This window comes from Squalius cephalus, assembly GCF_949319135.1.
Source record: "Squalius cephalus genome assembly, chromosome: 20".
Lineage (NCBI taxonomy): Eukaryota > Metazoa > Chordata > Actinopteri > Cypriniformes > Leuciscidae > Squalius > Squalius cephalus.
In genome coordinates this window covers 12,407,575-12,425,283 of record NC_137141.1, presented here as the reverse complement: position 1 = coordinate 12,425,283, position 17,709 = coordinate 12,407,575, and the positions used below count along the sequence as shown (strand labels likewise).

The 17,709-nt window shown below is 37.3% G+C and overlaps 1 protein-coding gene across 4 annotated transcripts in view; it reads right to left on the bottom strand.

Moving 5' to 3' along the window:
- The window catches only part of mapkbp1 (mitogen-activated protein kinase binding protein 1), a 55,319-nt gene that overhangs the window by 7,455 nt on the left and 30,155 nt on the right, over nucleotides 1-17,709 (bottom strand). For all 4 annotated transcript variants that reach the window (XM_079852625.1, XM_079852624.1, XM_079852626.1 and 1 more), the window contains 16 exons: nucleotides 16,657-16,846; nucleotides 15,028-15,165; nucleotides 12,266-12,450; nucleotides 11,942-12,033; nucleotides 9,396-9,521; nucleotides 9,241-9,311; nucleotides 7,579-7,700; nucleotides 4,133-4,208; nucleotides 3,920-4,031; nucleotides 3,780-3,843; nucleotides 3,571-3,693; nucleotides 3,343-3,476; nucleotides 3,115-3,161; nucleotides 1,846-2,073; nucleotides 543-667; nucleotides 17-156 (listed from right to left, as the gene is read on the bottom strand). In XM_079852625.1, coding sequence (XP_079708751.1) covers nucleotides 17-156; nucleotides 543-667; nucleotides 1,846-2,073; nucleotides 3,115-3,161; nucleotides 3,343-3,476; nucleotides 3,571-3,693; nucleotides 3,780-3,843; nucleotides 3,920-4,031; nucleotides 4,133-4,208; nucleotides 7,579-7,700; nucleotides 9,241-9,311; nucleotides 9,396-9,521; nucleotides 11,942-12,033; nucleotides 12,266-12,450; nucleotides 15,028-15,165; nucleotides 16,657-16,846 — 1,973 coding nt within the window. The remainder of the gene's footprint in view (nucleotides 1-16; nucleotides 157-542; nucleotides 668-1,845; nucleotides 2,074-3,114; nucleotides 3,162-3,342; nucleotides 3,477-3,570; nucleotides 3,694-3,779; nucleotides 3,844-3,919; nucleotides 4,032-4,132; nucleotides 4,209-7,578; nucleotides 7,701-9,240; nucleotides 9,312-9,395; nucleotides 9,522-11,941; nucleotides 12,034-12,265; nucleotides 12,451-15,027; nucleotides 15,166-16,656; nucleotides 16,847-17,709) is intronic.

The window sequence follows — 17,709 nt, the reverse complement described above, 5'->3', positions numbered from 1 at the left end:
GTTTAGTTTTCTCTACCTTCTCCAGGGTGCTCGGGGCTAGAGAGACGACTGCTGGAATAATCCATAGAGCAGGCACTGTCTGGACTCTGCTTCTCAGGACAAGAGTTCGCTTTAGCACATCTCACTACATGGGGCAACTTTTTCACCTGATACTCACTATGTACAAACAAAGAGAAGGGAGCGGACAGACATTTGAGGATCATCTCAGCTGGGTGTTTTAGATCATCGTATTTGAACTGCACAATACAAGGAATAATCCAGCCAAACATGGACATTCCACCATCATGTTGTTTGAAAAATGCATGACTTTCCTTCTTCTGTGGTACATAAAAAATAAAGATCTTTTGAGAAACGGGCTCCAATGTTTTTGTTCCAAGCATTCTTAAAAATATCATCTTTTGTGTTCCGCAGGAGAAAGAAAGTCGGGTTTGGGACTATATAGGGGTGAGTAAATTACAGAATTTTCATTTTTGTGTGGATTAAACACTGACTTATAAAAATAAGTTGGTTTAAGAAGAAGTTTTTTTTTTTTTTTAACTGACCTGCCTGCCAGACTGATTTGATCTTCACATCCCTCAGGATACAGGACCTCTGTCTCTGGAGTTTGAGGAGACAGTTGAATGTAACGAGGACGTGTTTTTTCTTCTGGTCCATTCTCTTCAGGTACCTACAGAGAATATACACAAGTCAAAATGGTACAGAACAGACAAACAGGTCTGCATTGAGAAGCATACAAATAAACATTTTATGCCATTGATTTCAGAGCTTTTTGATTCTCATTTAACTCATGTCTTTTGTGTTGTCACTACAACCTGTCCTAGAGACTACAGCATTATTCTAATGAGATTCTACTTTGGTGAATGCTGTTTTTTTTAAATAAATTTGACAATTTTATAAATTTCATGCAAAAAGTGAACTATTTTTGGTCAGTTCAAACTGCAAAGTGGAACAGATTTATGCCCAAGTCTGGCTCTGTGAGACTATATTGGACATTATATCACATTAGATACAAAAATACAAGTGTATACGTATGTTTTGTAGCCTGGGAAAACCCAGACAACTTCCGGCAAATTTAGATTTGCTCTGCAAGTAGTCTGGCAAAGAGCTCATTCAAGCCCATTTCCATGCAGTCGAAATCGCGGCATCAATCAGAAACGTTGAGGCGGGCTTTACACGATGACGATCGCTCTGATTGGTTTTAGGTCTAGCCTATCCAATTGCGCCCAGAGGCATTTGAGCGACGTCCACTCCATTGGTGAAGCGCACCAACTTTTAAATGCATTATTATATTCAAATTGCAAACACATGAGGACAGTCTCCATGAAAGACCCACTGGCAGATGAACGTGCTACTACATTTCTCTCCGAAACGGTAGGAAATTAAATGAGATTTAATAGAGGATTTTAACTGTGACAAGATGATTGACAGGGCAGTTTACGTGACAGGATGCACGCGACAGATCCGTCCGATAAAGATGACGAAGTAGTATGTCCCAAAGCTTGCCTACTTTTTTGCTACACATTCAAAAGTAAATACATTTTCTTCACAAAAAGAGTACATACTTTTATGGCGTAGTGTAACTTAGGCGAATTGGGACACAGCATATGGCTTTACACGATGCCGATCGCTCTGATTGGTTTTAGGAGTTTTAGGTCTATCCAATTGCGCCCAGAGGCATTTGAGCGACATCCGTTGGTTACGCCCCTTTGGAAATGAGTTATTAAAGAAGCTTTGCCAGACCATAACTCAGTTACTACTGAGAATGGTCTGGTTTTAACCAGGCTATATGTTTTGCTTATTTTCATATAAATCTATAGCTATTCTTTGAAGGATTCTGTATCTCACCCATGCAGCTATGGTCTGAAGACTGATGGTGCTGCCCAGTTCCTGGTTCCTAATAGGTGGAGGATCTTTATGAACATGGGTTTTGCTGGGGAAGAGAGGCAAGGCAAAAGACTCTAGCTGCCTCAGGTCCAGCATGGACTTCACCTTCAGATCCATACTGCCCATTCGCCTGGACCAGCGCCGCCTTGGCCGTGGACCTGAACCCTCAAGTTCACAACTGCTGGATTGCTGAGAAGAGAGAAGAGGTGTGTTAAAGAGCAGCATGTAGAAGAAATAAACCAAATGAGAAAATCAAAGTTAAAATTATGTGAAATTGTCATAAGCCCTATTTGGTTGGTAATTGTTTCTCATGGGGATGTAAGGTATTTTCAACATTTACAGGGGCCAGTTGGTGATTTTATTGCTGTCCAAATCCAGAATGTCAGTGTTTTTCTCCCACCACCCACATTGAAATCCCCAGCCAAATTACCTACTGTTTTTTGACAAACACCAAGGTCGTGTGGTAATTTAAATGCCGTCCGAATCCACATATCTGAGTTTACAAGAGATCACTTTGAAATTCACAGTTTAAATCCTTTTTGACCGCTGCGGAGCACCGTACAATAACTGTTGTGCTTAACTGTAATTTTTATGCATTTTAAAGACGTACACTTTTTTTAATAAAATGCTGAAAAGTATTTACAAGAACAATATTTCATCACCGCTCCACCTCAGCGAGTGGGAGCTGTTAAGAACAAAATGGAGACAGAGAAAGCAAAGCACGTAAACATTTGAAATGGGTCGTTATTGTGGCAGCAATATATGCAACACAAATTTTAAATATGTATTATATACAATTATAATATGAATTAAAAATATAAACCAAGCAGCTTTATGTTTACCTCATGTTAATAAGAGGCTGCATTAACTTATTTCCTCTAATTTCCATATTTTTAAAATGACATCCATCAATTTGAGATTTCATATAGCATGTCTATCTTTCTATTTTTAAACAGGACATTTAAATGATAAAATAATAAATAGGACATTATTTTCCTATTATTAAATTAAATATGCATTTATTCTTTTTATTCCAAGCACATGACATTTTATTTACAGCAGACAATCATGCGACTGAAGTTCGTAGGATCACAAAACTCGCTCCTTCACCGTGAATAAATCGCCATCCGAATGCACGAGTTTAATCACTGAAGTGCCATGCAAATGTATTTTTACAGACTTCCACATAAGAAACAATTACCATCCGAATAGGGCTTTAGACTTTCTTACCTTCTTCATGTGGGAATTAAGAGTATTGCGACTTTCTTCAGATGATCCTTGTAACAGAAACAAACACGAATATTAGAAGCCCACAAAGCTTAAAATAAACATTTGGAAGAAGTCTCGCCCAATAAAATCACACAACATGATCCTACCCAACCCAAAAGAGACGGATGTAAAATATAGAACTAGCCAAACCAGTTTATTAAGACTGCTGGAGAATGTCAGATGCATTACCTGTCTCTTCGCCAGATGACAGGCGAGGAAACATCTCATCTTCATCCTCAATGCCCTCCTCTTCCTCTACGTCTTTGTCGCTGTCAGATGACATGGTGCCAATGACTGGGGCGCTGTGGATTTCTTTCCTTGTGCTGATACATACACACACAAAAAAACACATTACAAAAACTCAAAACGGTGATGTGTAATTGCAAAAACAACTAATGAGTGTGATTTGTTTTATACCCAAGTGTGTGTTGTTTATTTGGTGGGGTCTTCTGAACAGGTTTGCTGTTCTCTTTCAGGTCTGAGAGCCGTTGTCTCATTTTGATGGTCAACTCAGGACAGAGCCGCCACACAAAGATGCAGCTGAACACACATTTAACATTGTAATATGATATGTCAAATATGAAGTCAAAAATGGATTCTGAGAAACATGATTTCAGAACGCCTACCTGTCTCCTGACACAGATATCAGATGCTTACAGTCATTAGTAAACTTCATTCCTGTTACAATCTCTAAAAGAGGACAACAAACACAATGCTTAGACTTGATTTCAGGTTTAAAACATATTTGCATTTTCAAGGATCTTACCTGAGTGGCCAAACATGGTGGCCACACATTCTCCAGTGTAGAAGTCAAAGATGCCGATGTTTTTGTCTGAGCAGCTTGTGGCCACATAGAGACCAGAGGGATCGGTCTGAACCTAATAAACACATTCAGATGGATCAATAACTGTATGACTGAGAGCAAAAGCATTATCTGAACTAATATTAAGCCTAATCTCTTAATTCAGGGTCTGCCTACCTTGATAAGGGTCCCGTCCTCCCCCTGGGATCCCTTGTAGACCTTCTTCTGTTTGCCATTGCAGATGTTAAAGATCCTGCAAATAAAAGAGAACCAGAAACTTTCATGACTGTGACACTCGCCTGAGGGTTAGAGAGTGTGTAAAATGAAAAGGTATATTACATCAAGTAAAGCTACATAACCGTTCAAAAGTTTGGTGTCAGTGGGATTTTTATTTAGGAAATTAATAATTTTTTTGAGGGCTCTTTGCCTTTAAGAAAACAATAAATTGACCAAAAGTGACAGTAAAAACATATATAACAATAGATTTCTATTTCAAATAAATGCTGTTCTTTTGAACCTTCTATTCATCAAACAATCCTGGAGAAAAAATTCATCATGGTTTCCCCATCATATGAAGCAGCACAACGGTTTTCAACATTGGTAATAATAAAAAAAAAAATCTTGTGCAGTAAATCAGCATATTGGAATGATTTCTGAAGGATCATGTGACGCTAAAGACTGGAGTAATGATGCTGAAAATTAAGCTTTGATCATAGAAATAAATTAAATAAATTAACAGATTTTTATTTTTTATTTTTTTTTATTGTAATTATATTTACGATTTACTGTTTTAAACGTATTTTTGATCAAATAAATGCAGACCCCAAACTTTTGAACACTAGTGTAAATAATGATTGGTTTATTTGGGAAAGCCTTGGGAGAAAAAAATATCTAAAAGTATATAATTTGGCCATTTAAATCTGGAACTTCCTTTTTTGACCTGGCAAAAGTGCTGCAGAATTGTATTTTGCCCCATTCTATTTCAGCCACCTGGAGGCGCTATGGCATCATGCCTCCACCTGTCATTCCTTACAGCTGATCATACAAGGCACTGGCAGCTTTGGGAGGAGCAGAACCAATGAACCCCTCAGGCTTCACATGACTTACACGAGGAACAAAAAGAGTCTGTGCCCATTAGAGGCATTGAAAACCCAGAATGAGCTCCAGTACACAGGCATACAGCAGTGGCTATTGACTCTATTGATATATTTGTATAGGTCTGGCCTTCTTCTTTTAAGATCATTCATTGCCACTGCACCAAACAGCATAGAAAAGATGCTGCTTCCAGTGAGAATGAGACAAAGGCACTAAATGGTCAGCTGTATTATACACGACATTCCTGACATTTTTCTTGCCCACAGTGCAGAATGAATTTGCGACCGTCGTTTGAAAGAACAAAGGAAAACAGTTGCAAGTCATGCGCTGTGCTGGTTCCTTCCTAATGTTGCCCTTTTGTGTGGGACAGCAAAGTGAGACTTACAAAACACAATGAGGAAAAGAGTGCCAATGCTGGAGAATAAAGTGCAAAACTTGAAAATGATCAAGTCAGCAGTAAGGCAAATCTCACAAAAGTGTTTTGTTCTCAGCCATTCTTGGGTGTTTTTAGCTGTATGTTTTGGGTTGTTATCCTTGTAGGAGGACCCATGAGCTGCAACTGAGACGGTTTTTCTTTCAAAAGTGGAGTCCTCCTGGGTCTTCTTCCATGGAGCCCACTGTTGCTCAAGAAGAGTCGGATGGTACGATCACACACTGATGAACCCAGACCTTGGAGTTCAGCTTGTATTTCTTAAGAAGTTTTCCTTGGCTCTCTGTCTACCATTCACACTATCCTTCTGTTCAATCGGAGGTCAATTTTCCTCTTGCGGCCGCATTCAGGAAGGTTGGCGACAGTCCCATGGACTTTACATTTTTTAATAATATTTGCAACTGTAGTCAGAGGAACATCAAGCTGCTTGGAGATGGTCTGATACCCTTCCTTCTCGCACAACTCTCTCCTTTTCTTTCTCTGGTCCATGTTCATTATGGTACACACAATCAGAGTGACTAAACTTTTCTCCATTTAAATAGGCTGAATGACTGATTACAAGATTAAAGACCATTGAAGATGTGTGATACTAATCAAGCAAAACAATTAGCTTGAATCGTCACTATAATACTATTATTTGTATTTCTTTTCTAGGGGTACCAACAAGACAGTTGTTTAAAGCTTAAGCTTTAAAGTTTAAAAGTTTAAAGCTTCCAGCTCCCAAGCAACTCCATAGCAACCAAACTTGAGTACCCTAGCAACCATTTTGCAAGACCTATATATCTGTATCAGAACATCGTATAGAGATGAGGTTTGGCTCTTTTGACTCATGCTAGCAAACAGCACTTCCAACATGCTACACATGCTAGCAGTGAATAGCTACATGCTAATAGCGATTAGTTAAATGCTAAATCATGCCAAGATCATGCTAAGAACTCTATAAAAACTCCATAGTAACCATCTGTGACAACTACCAACCACCTAGTAACACCATAGCAACCGCCCAGAACACCCTAGCAACCACCCAAAACACCCTAGCAACCGCCTAGCAACAGCATAGCAACCACCCAGAACACCCTAGCAAAAAACTTTCTGGTCCAAACTTTCTCAAGCCAACTTAAAGTTTGTCTCGACGAACTTTCGCATCTAGTTTGTATTTCTTTTCTAGGGGTACCAACAAATAAATCTGTCCAGACCATTTTAGAATTTCTCTGTAGAATAAACATTAATTAATATATTTTCACACTTTTATGCAATACTCTATGACATACCAAAGGCATGCAGATATACATGAGACAATTTATTCAGTTTTCAGGAGGAATGAAGCATTTTTTCAATATTTATTGTAAAATACTGTTTTATAGCAATAAGAATTTAATGAGATCCTCACAGAAAAATTTAAATTACACTAAAATGGCTAATTATAATATGCAACAAAAAAAAAACTAATAATGATTCAATAATGAAAAAAAAAAAAAAATTAGGCTTCATGTTTTAACATGCAAATTATCATTTTAGTTTTCATTTTAGGCTGAAATATGACCTGGACATGTTTTTGTGGCAGTCACCCAGTTAAACAATCACAGGATGAGACAATCAGATTGAGTCTAATGATTTTGGCAGGTCAGGTGTCTCAGACAGTACAGACAGGCTGACTCAGTGTGTGTTTGTGTGAGTGTGTGTCTGCATGCGTATGCACATGGTAAATGGAACATGCTAAATGTGACAGGATTAACCAGTCGAGCCTCTAATTCCATCCTCCTGTGCAAACACCTGAGTGATAATCTGCTAACACTGTGAGCCTGGCTACAGATGACTGTAACGCCCGGTCCAGATACTCATCACACCTGTCTATACAATCATACCTTCATAAACGAGTCAAAACACTGTAAAAATACAGGAATCAAAACACATTCATGTATATATAGATACAAAAACACAGGCACAGTGATACAAACACATCAGCAAAATAATAGCCTGAATTTCTTGGAAGACAGGCTTAACTAGCAGATGCACAAAAGGACAGGATACTACTACTACTATACAAATGATTGCCAAAAAAAAAAAAATAACAAGAAAAACAAGAAAACAAACAAACCTGATGCTGCGATCCTGACAGCCAACAACAGTATACTTCCTCGTGGGGTCGATGTCCATGTCATACAGAGTAGTCTTCCTCACTATGTGATGAGTACGCGTGAACTCTGTTCCCTCCTCTGTCTGTTTTGAGGTGTTTAATTATTAGTTCAGCAAGGAAAACTGATTCAAGCGCTACATATCAAAATTCAGTTGTGTATAATGTAAAAAAACAGTAACACTTTAGAATACTTTTCCGTCTACACAGGAACATATGAGTGACGCAATATAAGCATTCTACTAACTATTATTAACTAATTATATAACACATTCTGATTTACAAAATTTGAAAGTAATAACACTCAATTGAATATATGGAGTTCACTATTAGCTAATTAGTAACTATGAACTACTATTTTATTTCATCTTCTCCGCCATTTTGATGTTTATATCAGTTCTAACTTGGCAATATTTATTTAATTATGTCCATGTTTTCTAGATTAATCTCAGTAGATCTTAATTCTTATGCATAATTCCTAATGTTCATTCAGAAACATACTGGGGCTCTTCAAAGCTGTTTTCTTGGTGTTCATATTAGACGTCCGAATAAAGTGCTTGTTTGTGTTTCACACTTAATCACTGGCCGTTGGTATCTCATTTGCAGGAGGGTGTTAAGTGCTTGTGTGCCTATTTTAAATCAGGTGTTCTTTGAAAAATTGGCAGCAGTTTCTTTAGGCCTGAGGAATCTGACAGCTCTGACTCAGGATCCTGTTTCATCCTCACTGAACTGGAAGAGAACAAATCTTGAACTGAACGGAGCCTGATAACAACATTACTGCCTACAGTAGAGCTACTAATAGCTGAACTGAACTTGTTTCAGAATGAATTAACTTTACACAGTTATATCGGGCTGAACAATATAGCGAAATTATCGAAATGTACAAAATTGTACGTTGACTCAATTCAGTTCAATTCAATTGGGCGACCTCAATTCAGTTCTCTTCCGCAGCTTATATGGCCAAATGCACACAAAATTATGTTAAATTATTGCTTAAAGACATGGAATTCACGTAAATATTCGGTTATGTTTTAAGTGAACGTAAACAGTTGAGGAATAAAAAGTATGTGTAACAGTATTTTGGATCTGTGCATTAGCTCTTAAAGAGACAGCAGCCTAATAAACCTGCTGCTGTCTTAGTTTGTGAATCAATCAATAGAAAATCACTCTGCTTTTGACTGAATAACTTTTATAGATTTAATAAGAATCAGTGTTTATTTGATTCATACAGTGAAGACTAAGCAGTTTTATTTTTACATTTTATTATTCAATTTCTGTTTTGTACATTATCGTATCGCATATCACACTTTTCTTCAATTTCATGCAGCCCTTAATGCCACTATTGTTTTTCTATCGCTGCTTTACAACAGAATTTGTATTTGTCTCATATTTGATGAAGTTTACATAATTGATTCTGTTACCTTCCTGTTAATAACGTGAAGCTGCTTTGAAACAACTTCTATTGTATAAAGCGTGGCGCTATAAAAATAAAGGTGACCTGTCTTGACTTCTGACCAATGAGGGAAATGCTTCTTTTTAACATTAGAGAAGGCCAATAAAAATAGCAGAATTATGGCAAAGATTAGAATAAAAATCGAAATATGACCAACTGAGTTTGAATCTCACCTTCTGTGCCGTGCGGAAGTAGATGCTCTTATCCGCACCACAACTGATCATTCTGACTTTCCCTTCATTAGCTGAAAAACAAGCAAAGATGTCACACATGAACACTTCCAGCATTAGTTGTTCAATAAATCTCGGCTAGGCAATCAAGATCTCACCAGCGAATCGGACAGCAGTGATAGAGGAAGAGTGTTCATCCAGTGTTTGCAGGAGGCCGTATTCCCGATCCGCATCCAGAACATGGATCAGTCGGTCTCTGCTGGCGGTGGCCAACAGTTTCAGCCCTAAAGACACACACATAATACAGAGAGCAAAAGATATGTTCAAAAATGGAGTAATTATGCTGAATATTCAGATTTGCCATCAAAAATTTTTTTTTTTAAATAGCAATAATACTTCACATCAAATATTTTTGACGCAGCCTTAGTGAGCATAAGACACTTTTTTCAAAAACATTTAGTCGTGTACATGAATATGGTGTTCATTTAATACCATACGCCATGGCATTATCTTCTGATACCATCACCGGTATTCCCATTTCTGTAATGATAAACCAGCAGAACTGCAATTAAATAGTGTTAAAAAGTTCAATATCCGGTGAGCCGTGACGAGAGCGGCTCTTGTGCTGCGCTCCTGGGTTTCTTCTCACACGTATCACACCACAAGCTGATTCACTAACACAGTGTGTTCATGTGTGACTTCACACGCCGAAGAAAAGAATGCAAATGCCTCGTTAAGTGTGAGAACAGAACATGATATGTTTCTGCAACGCTAAGCAGAACAAAAGAGACAGATCATGTCAAAATAAGCGTTCATCTCTATCAAGAGATTCCCTTTTTGAAAGCCCTTAATATTCGAACGGCTTCAGAGCAGAAACGCAAATGATAATGTGATGTTTTTCAAAGCAAAAGCTGATCAAAATGCAACTTGTGAGGATTCCAGATACTAACAGACCATTAGATAGAACGATCTCATTTGCTACAATTGCTGCAGTTGTTTTTTTGAAGTGAAATAACAGTGCTAAAGTTTAGTGCATTTGAACTATATAAGATTTCAAGTATCAAATAATATTTGGGACCACACAGAATCCACATAAAAGAAAGAACACTTGCAAACACACAAAAAAGTCTGCACATGCACATTCTTCTATTTACTGTTTCTTATCACAATCGCATGTATGGGATTTTTGATAAAAGTTACAATAAAAGGTACAATCCAAGCATGTTTTGCTATTTAAATGCTTTGTCTCTGTCACTTAAACTACAACATATATTGAAAATGAATGAGTTTAGTACACTCTGGTCACTTCAATATACCCTTTTTATATCTATTTCACACAATTCAGTGCAGAAAATACTGTGCAGATTATGTGGAGCCATTTTTGGCTTGTTATAGTGGGTGGGATCAATGGACCATTAAACTGAAAGAACCCTATCAGGAGAAGAAGGAAAGCAAAACAGCGAGATTGTGTACCTCTATGTGTGTTCTAGCAGATGTTCTGTTTCTCATCGAGCTGTACTTAGTGTCTGGCCTTGAGCCTGATATAAACCACCAGCTAAGGCAACACAGCACAGCTTCACACTTTACAGGGCATGATAATGACTCTCTAAACCTGCTGTAAACCCCCGGCCCTCAAATAGAGCCTCAAGAGCTTTAGAGAACCTGAGAGAATTTCACTACTCTAGTTAGTGATGGTTAGAGGCAAGATTTTCAACATAACAGACAAGAATAAGGGTGTAGAATTTCCCATTGACTTGCATTAAAGGAGGGCCAAAACATTGTTGCTATTGTTAACTAAAACTAGTATTTATTGAAATATGGCTAAAAATGAAATAACTGAAGTAAAAAGTTTTAAGCGAAGTACTTAAACTGAAATGTTTTTTTTTTTTTTTACAAAATTACTCAAATTAAAATGAAAACTGAAAATATAAAAAATGAGAGCTAAATATTACATTAATAAATATTATTATAAATACATGATCACAATGGTAATACCATGGTATTCTATTTATACCATATCACTGTACCATGGACAGTTTCCAAAGTATATTATCTTGCTGTTTTGGATCAACTGTTGTTTAGTCAACTATTACAGGAATGTCAGTTTCCTCAAACCTTGTCACGTCAGGATCTACTCTCTTTAATGGACACCTGCCTTTATTTCCTTTAATTTTTCTGAAAAGGAATATCCAAGGTCATTTAAAAGCTCTATCAAGAGCATCTGTGGCATGCTGTCGATTACCACAGAAAATAGTAGCATTGATAGTTGTTTTTTTGTTGTTCATACGAAGTGAAGCATGAGATATTATTTTCTCTGGAAAACGACAGCATGCTACAGATGCTTAAAGACTGACAGAGCTTAAAGCTGATTTCTGTGCCACTAGGAATCAACCCAACAAATGACTTGCTTTTTGTTGTCACTGCACATTTAAACTGGGACAAGAGAAAGAATATTAACATCGAAAACATGACTTCAAGTTGAAGATGAAACAGATTACAGTTCGAGCTGTGAAGTTTAAACTGTAAACGCTGCTGTTGGCATACGTGTGAAGTGGTGACTCCAAGGTTACAAAGCATCTGCTGAGCATCTGAGCTGGATCAGCACTTCCTCTTGACTGGGGCATTAAGCGGCACCTCAGTGCAGGATTTAATCAGCTACAGATCTATAAAGAAAACACCCGTTCTCAGCGTTCTCAGCACTCACCGGTCTCGGGTTTGGAGTACTCCAGACACAGGATCTCAGAGTCATGGGCCTGAACATCCATAATTTCCTCCATGCTCTCCAAATCATGGATTCTGGAAAACAACAGTAGTTCAGTGAGACTGGCAAAAACATTTTCTGAAGAAAAGTATAATGCAAACACTTTTATACCGCATTATATATAGGCTAGCCTTCAGAGAAAGGGTAACTTTTTTCCACACGTGCATGGGCACAAACACACATCGACCTTTCCATTAAAACCTCAGAGGATCAATCAACTAAAATCAATTAGTGTAGAAGTGTTAAGCAGGCATGTGAAAAACAGACCTCAGTGTTCCATTGCGGTCCCCTGATGCCAAGTGCAGCCCGTCTGGGCTCACACACACGGTCCTAATGCCCGTCCGGTTCTCTGAGGTCTGAGGGTCGACCTTCTCAGAGTTACTGGAGGTGGTGCAGTCCGTGTCCAGCAGGGTGGAGGTGTTGTTGTCCATATAAATGATCTTCTGGAGGTCCTTTAGTGGCGAAAGAAATGATAATCTGTGACTTGTTCATTTCATTTCATTTATACAGATACAGAAACTTAAGTCACTTAAAATGCATGAATATTGATTGTTATACTAGATAATAAAGTATCACAGCAAGTGGTACTGCAAATTTAGTTTCTCAGGACTGAATTAACTATTCTGTGCTATTTTTGCAATTATTTTAACCAATTTCCACCAATGTTTGACAATGAGAGTTTCCAAATATGCCATTTTAATTTTGAACAGTGTTAAATAGTTTTGCTTTGAAAAGTGTACTTGTTTTAACTTTCTTTTATAATGAATGCTATTTGATATGATATTTTGGGTCCCACTTTAGTTTGGGGAACACTATTGACTTTTGCCTCAATAAACTCCTAATTACTGCTTATTAATAGTTAATAAGATAGTTCTTAAAGGAGAACTCTGGTCAATTTTAACATTGAGCTCATTTTTTTGTAAATTTGGAGTGCTGTCAGTACAGAGAACAACGACAAAAATCGGTGTTGCCTACACCGAGTTATCCTCTTTTTAAAATTTGCACCCTGTTGACTTCAATGGGGCAAGTTTTAAACCTGCTTTTAGCCTCTTAACATCCTTGATGTGTCATTACAAGTGCCCAGCCATGTGAGTGATTCCTTCAGAGTGAACACGGTGAATCTGACAGCAGTAGATGTGCAAGATATGAATAAAAATGATGTTATTTCAGCCAACGCACATACCAGTATTTACATCCTGTTTTCGGCTGAAGTCCACAGTAGTCGATGACACATCAAGGATGTTAAGAGGCTAAAAGCAGGTTTAAAACTTGCCCCATTGAAGTCAACAGGGTGCAAATTTTAAAAAGAGGATAACACGGTGTAGGCAACACCGATTTTTGTCGTTGTTCTCTGTACTGACAGCACTCCAAATTTACAAAAAAATGAGCTCAATGTTAAAACTGACCGGAGTTCTCCTTTAAGTTTAGGTATTGGGTAAGATTAATAGATGTAGAATATGGTCATACAGAATAAGGCTTTAATATGTGCTTTATAAGTACTAATAAATATTTAGCAGCCATATCACCCTGTAACCCAAGACTGGTTGCCCACTGAAGCTAAGCAGGGCTGAGCCTGGTTAGTACCTGGATGGGAGACCTCCTGAGAAAACCAGGTTGCTGCTGGAAGAGGTGTTAGTGAGGCCAGCAGGGGGTGCTCACCCTGTGGTCTGTGTGGGTCCTAATGCCCCAGTGTAGTGAAGGGGACACTATACTGTCAAAGAGCACCGTCCTTCGGATGAGACGTTAAACCGAGGTCCTGACTCTCTGTGGTCATTAAAAATCCCAGGATGTCTTTCGAAAGAGTAGGGGTGTAACCCCGACATCCTGGCCAAATTAGCCCAGTGGCCTCTGTCCATCATGGCCTCCTAATCATCCCCATATACTGATTGGCTTCATCACTGTCTCCTCTCCACCAGTAAGCTGGTGTGTGGTGGGCGTTCTGGCGCAATATGGCTGCCGTCGCATCATCCAGGTGGATGCTGCACATTGGTGGTGGTTGAGGAGATCCCCCATTCTATGTAAAGCGCTTTGAGTGCTGAGAAAAGCGCTATATAAATGTAATGAATTATTATTATTATTATTATTAAAGCCAATATGCTAGTAATAAACTAGTTAACAGTGAGAAAATTGGAACTCAAACTAAAGTGTTCCCATATTTTATCATCTAATGCAATGATATTCATACATCTGAAGTGTGGATTAAATGTCTAAATGACTTTTGAGGCTATAGTAGCTAAAGTTTGCATCAGTTCACATAGCAACCTAAGTATGATGCTTGTCTTTCCAAAGAAAATACACTACTGGGGCCGGTTGCATAAACGGTTAAGACTAGTCTTACAACTTAGTCATCACATTTTTTTCTTTATGACTGTTCATCACTGTTTTAAGTCAGTTATATAAAAAACGTAGATTGGTCTAATTTGATACTAGAAAGTAATACTGATTGTCCCTTGACTCAACGCTAAGTGGTCATACTAGTACTTAAGACACAGTCTTAACATAAGGGCTATTTTTATGCAACCGGCCCCTGGTCAAAAGTTTGGGGCTGATTTGGTGCTCAAGAAACATTTCTCATTATAAGTATTAATACTGAAAACAGTTGTGCTGCTTAATACTTTGTGAATTTTTTTAGGACACTTTGATGAATAGAAAGTTAGGTAACACTTAGTTGAGATTAGGTAACACTAAGATTTTGGCTGTTTATTAGTAGGCCTACTTATAAAAAACACATATTAATGCCTTATTCTGCATGATCATAACACTCAATACCTAAACGTAACAACTACATTACTAACTATTAATAAGCAGTAATTAGAAGTTTATTGAGGCAAAAATTATAGTTAATAGTTAGTTAATAGGGAGAATTGTACTCTAATCTAAAGTGTGACCGAAAAGTTCAAAAGAACAGAATTTATCTGAAAGAGAAATCCTGTGTAACACTATAAATGTCTTTACTGTCACTTTTCATCAATTTAATGTGTCCGTACTTTCAAAAAATGTATTTCAAGTCTTGAGTTTACAAAACTCACATTGCTGATGACGTTTCGGCTGAGGGTGGTGTTCTGAGCATCCGTGTTCCATAAACGGATAGTATTGTCAGAGGAACAGCTGAGGAACGACCCGGGACACAAACGCGGCTGCTCTCCATCCCTCATCTCTGGGTACATCTGCAGGACAAAGGAAGGAGATGATATTCAACCTGACAAAACATACGGCATTACAATCACACAAACTCATGCGATACTGTACAATTACAGGTGTATTTACTCTGGTGTGGCATTCAAAATCAGACCACAATGATTTTGCAAGGGGCGTTATGACAGATCCTCTTTATGCATAGAGAATATCCTTTTAAATGACACACAGGCACTTAACAGTATATTCTAGAATAAGGATCACAGTACTATGCTTAATTTAATGTGTATTTAATATTTCTATTATATAACAACGGTTTGCGCAAATTTAATAAGGCATTTTGCGCCATATTTTGAATATAGTCACGGCTGAAGCTGTCTGTCACATATCGTGCAACAAAACCCTTTTGCTGACACTATATTCACAATATTTCAGTTTCTTATTGACTGATTATCCAGGCCTGTACTTGTGGACATATTTCAGGAACTTTGATAAGGTCACAAAATGCCAGACAACTAAAGAAAGACACAGCAAACCAAAAGGGAAGTCACTGTCATGAATCTCGTGATCCGATATGAGCATACAGTCCATGACACAACCAGAAAATACAGTATATGCTGTATGTCGACAAATCCCTCAGGTTTTTAAAATATATGTAGCCTGTCACAAAGAACTAAGACACATTAAAACACCTTTCGTCTGGTACAAAAAGAGCAAACACTGCACATTCCTGACTGGATTACACGTATAAAACAAGGTACAACAGTAACAGGCTAGGCTGAAATCTACAGAGGGTGGGTTTTCATTAATACAATAACCCTCTATTAGTTCACATCAGGCCACACAAAAATATTACAAAAACATGAGGCTCAAATACAAAAGACCTGCCTCACATTATTTCAGCAGCCAAAATGTCAACACACAACACAATGAAAGGAATCTCTTACCATAGACTTCAGTCAGAAGTCTGGATACATGACTGAATTATCTCAGAACTTTAAAAGCCCTTTGATCTAATTCTTCTGCTTGAAATGCTTGAAATTAGTTTTGTAGGTAAATGTAAATTGCACCTATATGAATAGTTTTTACAAAACTGAAAATTATTATTTTAATATATATTTAGTATTTGAATTGTATATATTATTTCATTTTTTTTATGTTGTATTTTATATAATATTTCATTTTATATTTAATTTAATTTGTTTTATTTTATATTTTTATTTTATGTCATTTTATTAATACATTTGGTTTTATATTTTATATTATTTTAAATCAAATAAAATGAAGTAAAAATTTTATTTTATTTTATTTTATTTTATTTATTTTATTTTATTTTATTTTATTTTATTTTATTTTATTTTATTTTATTTTATTTTATTTTATTTTATTTTATTTTATTTTATTTTATTTTATTTTATTTTATTTTATTTTATTTTATTTTATTTTATTTTATTTTATTTTATTTCACCTGATCAGCACTGACTTTCGGTCACAGCCTAGCATGAATGTATCTTATTCCTCACCTCCACGCTCCATACGCATGCCGAATGGTAGAGGGCCGAGTAAACCTTGCCCACTTTACGAAGATCACGTACATCCCACACGTACAGACTGTGATCGTTGTAGACGCAGGACAGCCAGCGGTTCGTGGGGTCATAGGACACGGCCACGGCGTCAGGATAGCGGACGTTTTCCTTGTAGGCGAAGAGGTGGCTGTGGAGAGATCACGATGGATTAGTGGGACAGTAAAGTCAGCTGTACTGCGAGGTCACAAAAGGTCTTCTAAGAGTCATGAGAACATTTTTCCAAGCAGAACCCGCACTTAGACCACTGCTATTTTCAGCCAATTATAAAGAGACAGGCAGAATGACAGTGTGCATTCTGGGAGTAGTGTCTCTGCTAGAATGCTTGGGTTGGTTTTTTGATGGTACATTTGTTCATGATGCATATCAGTCAAAGAAAAAAATTACAATTTTTAATCATTTTGTAAAATGACGCATGTAAACAAGACCAGTATTTCCATCATGATCATACACAAACCATGCCCTGCATTTACAGACAAATAAAACCAAAACCTCAGAAAAGAAAAGAATTGTTACTTTTTTATAGTCTAAAAATATTACAGACTCAAAAAGACACAGACACATCTTAGTGTCTTCCTGAACAATATAATATATAATAGAGGTCAACTGCCATGTCTCAGCCTTGCAGCAGCGTCTTTGCATATTTATGAGCGGTGGACTAAGAGGTCTTGTGTGTTTGACAGTTTAGAGGGAAAGCAGGGAATGCTAAACAGATGTCAATGGCTAAGCTGTTTCATCTAGACTACATGAATCCACTCCGAATCTTAAAACAGACTGAGATTTCAGGACGGTTTCAGGGTATTTGCATATTCATGATGCCACACACCAGACAGCAGCTCATCCAGTAGAAAAATCTCTGGAGATTTCCAAGTTAAAACATTCATCCTACTCTTTGACTTTTGACAAAGGGATTGTTCCCTGATTCTGAGCAACCACAAATATATATATATTATGGTTGTATCAGTGGTATTATAAGTTAAACCATTATACACT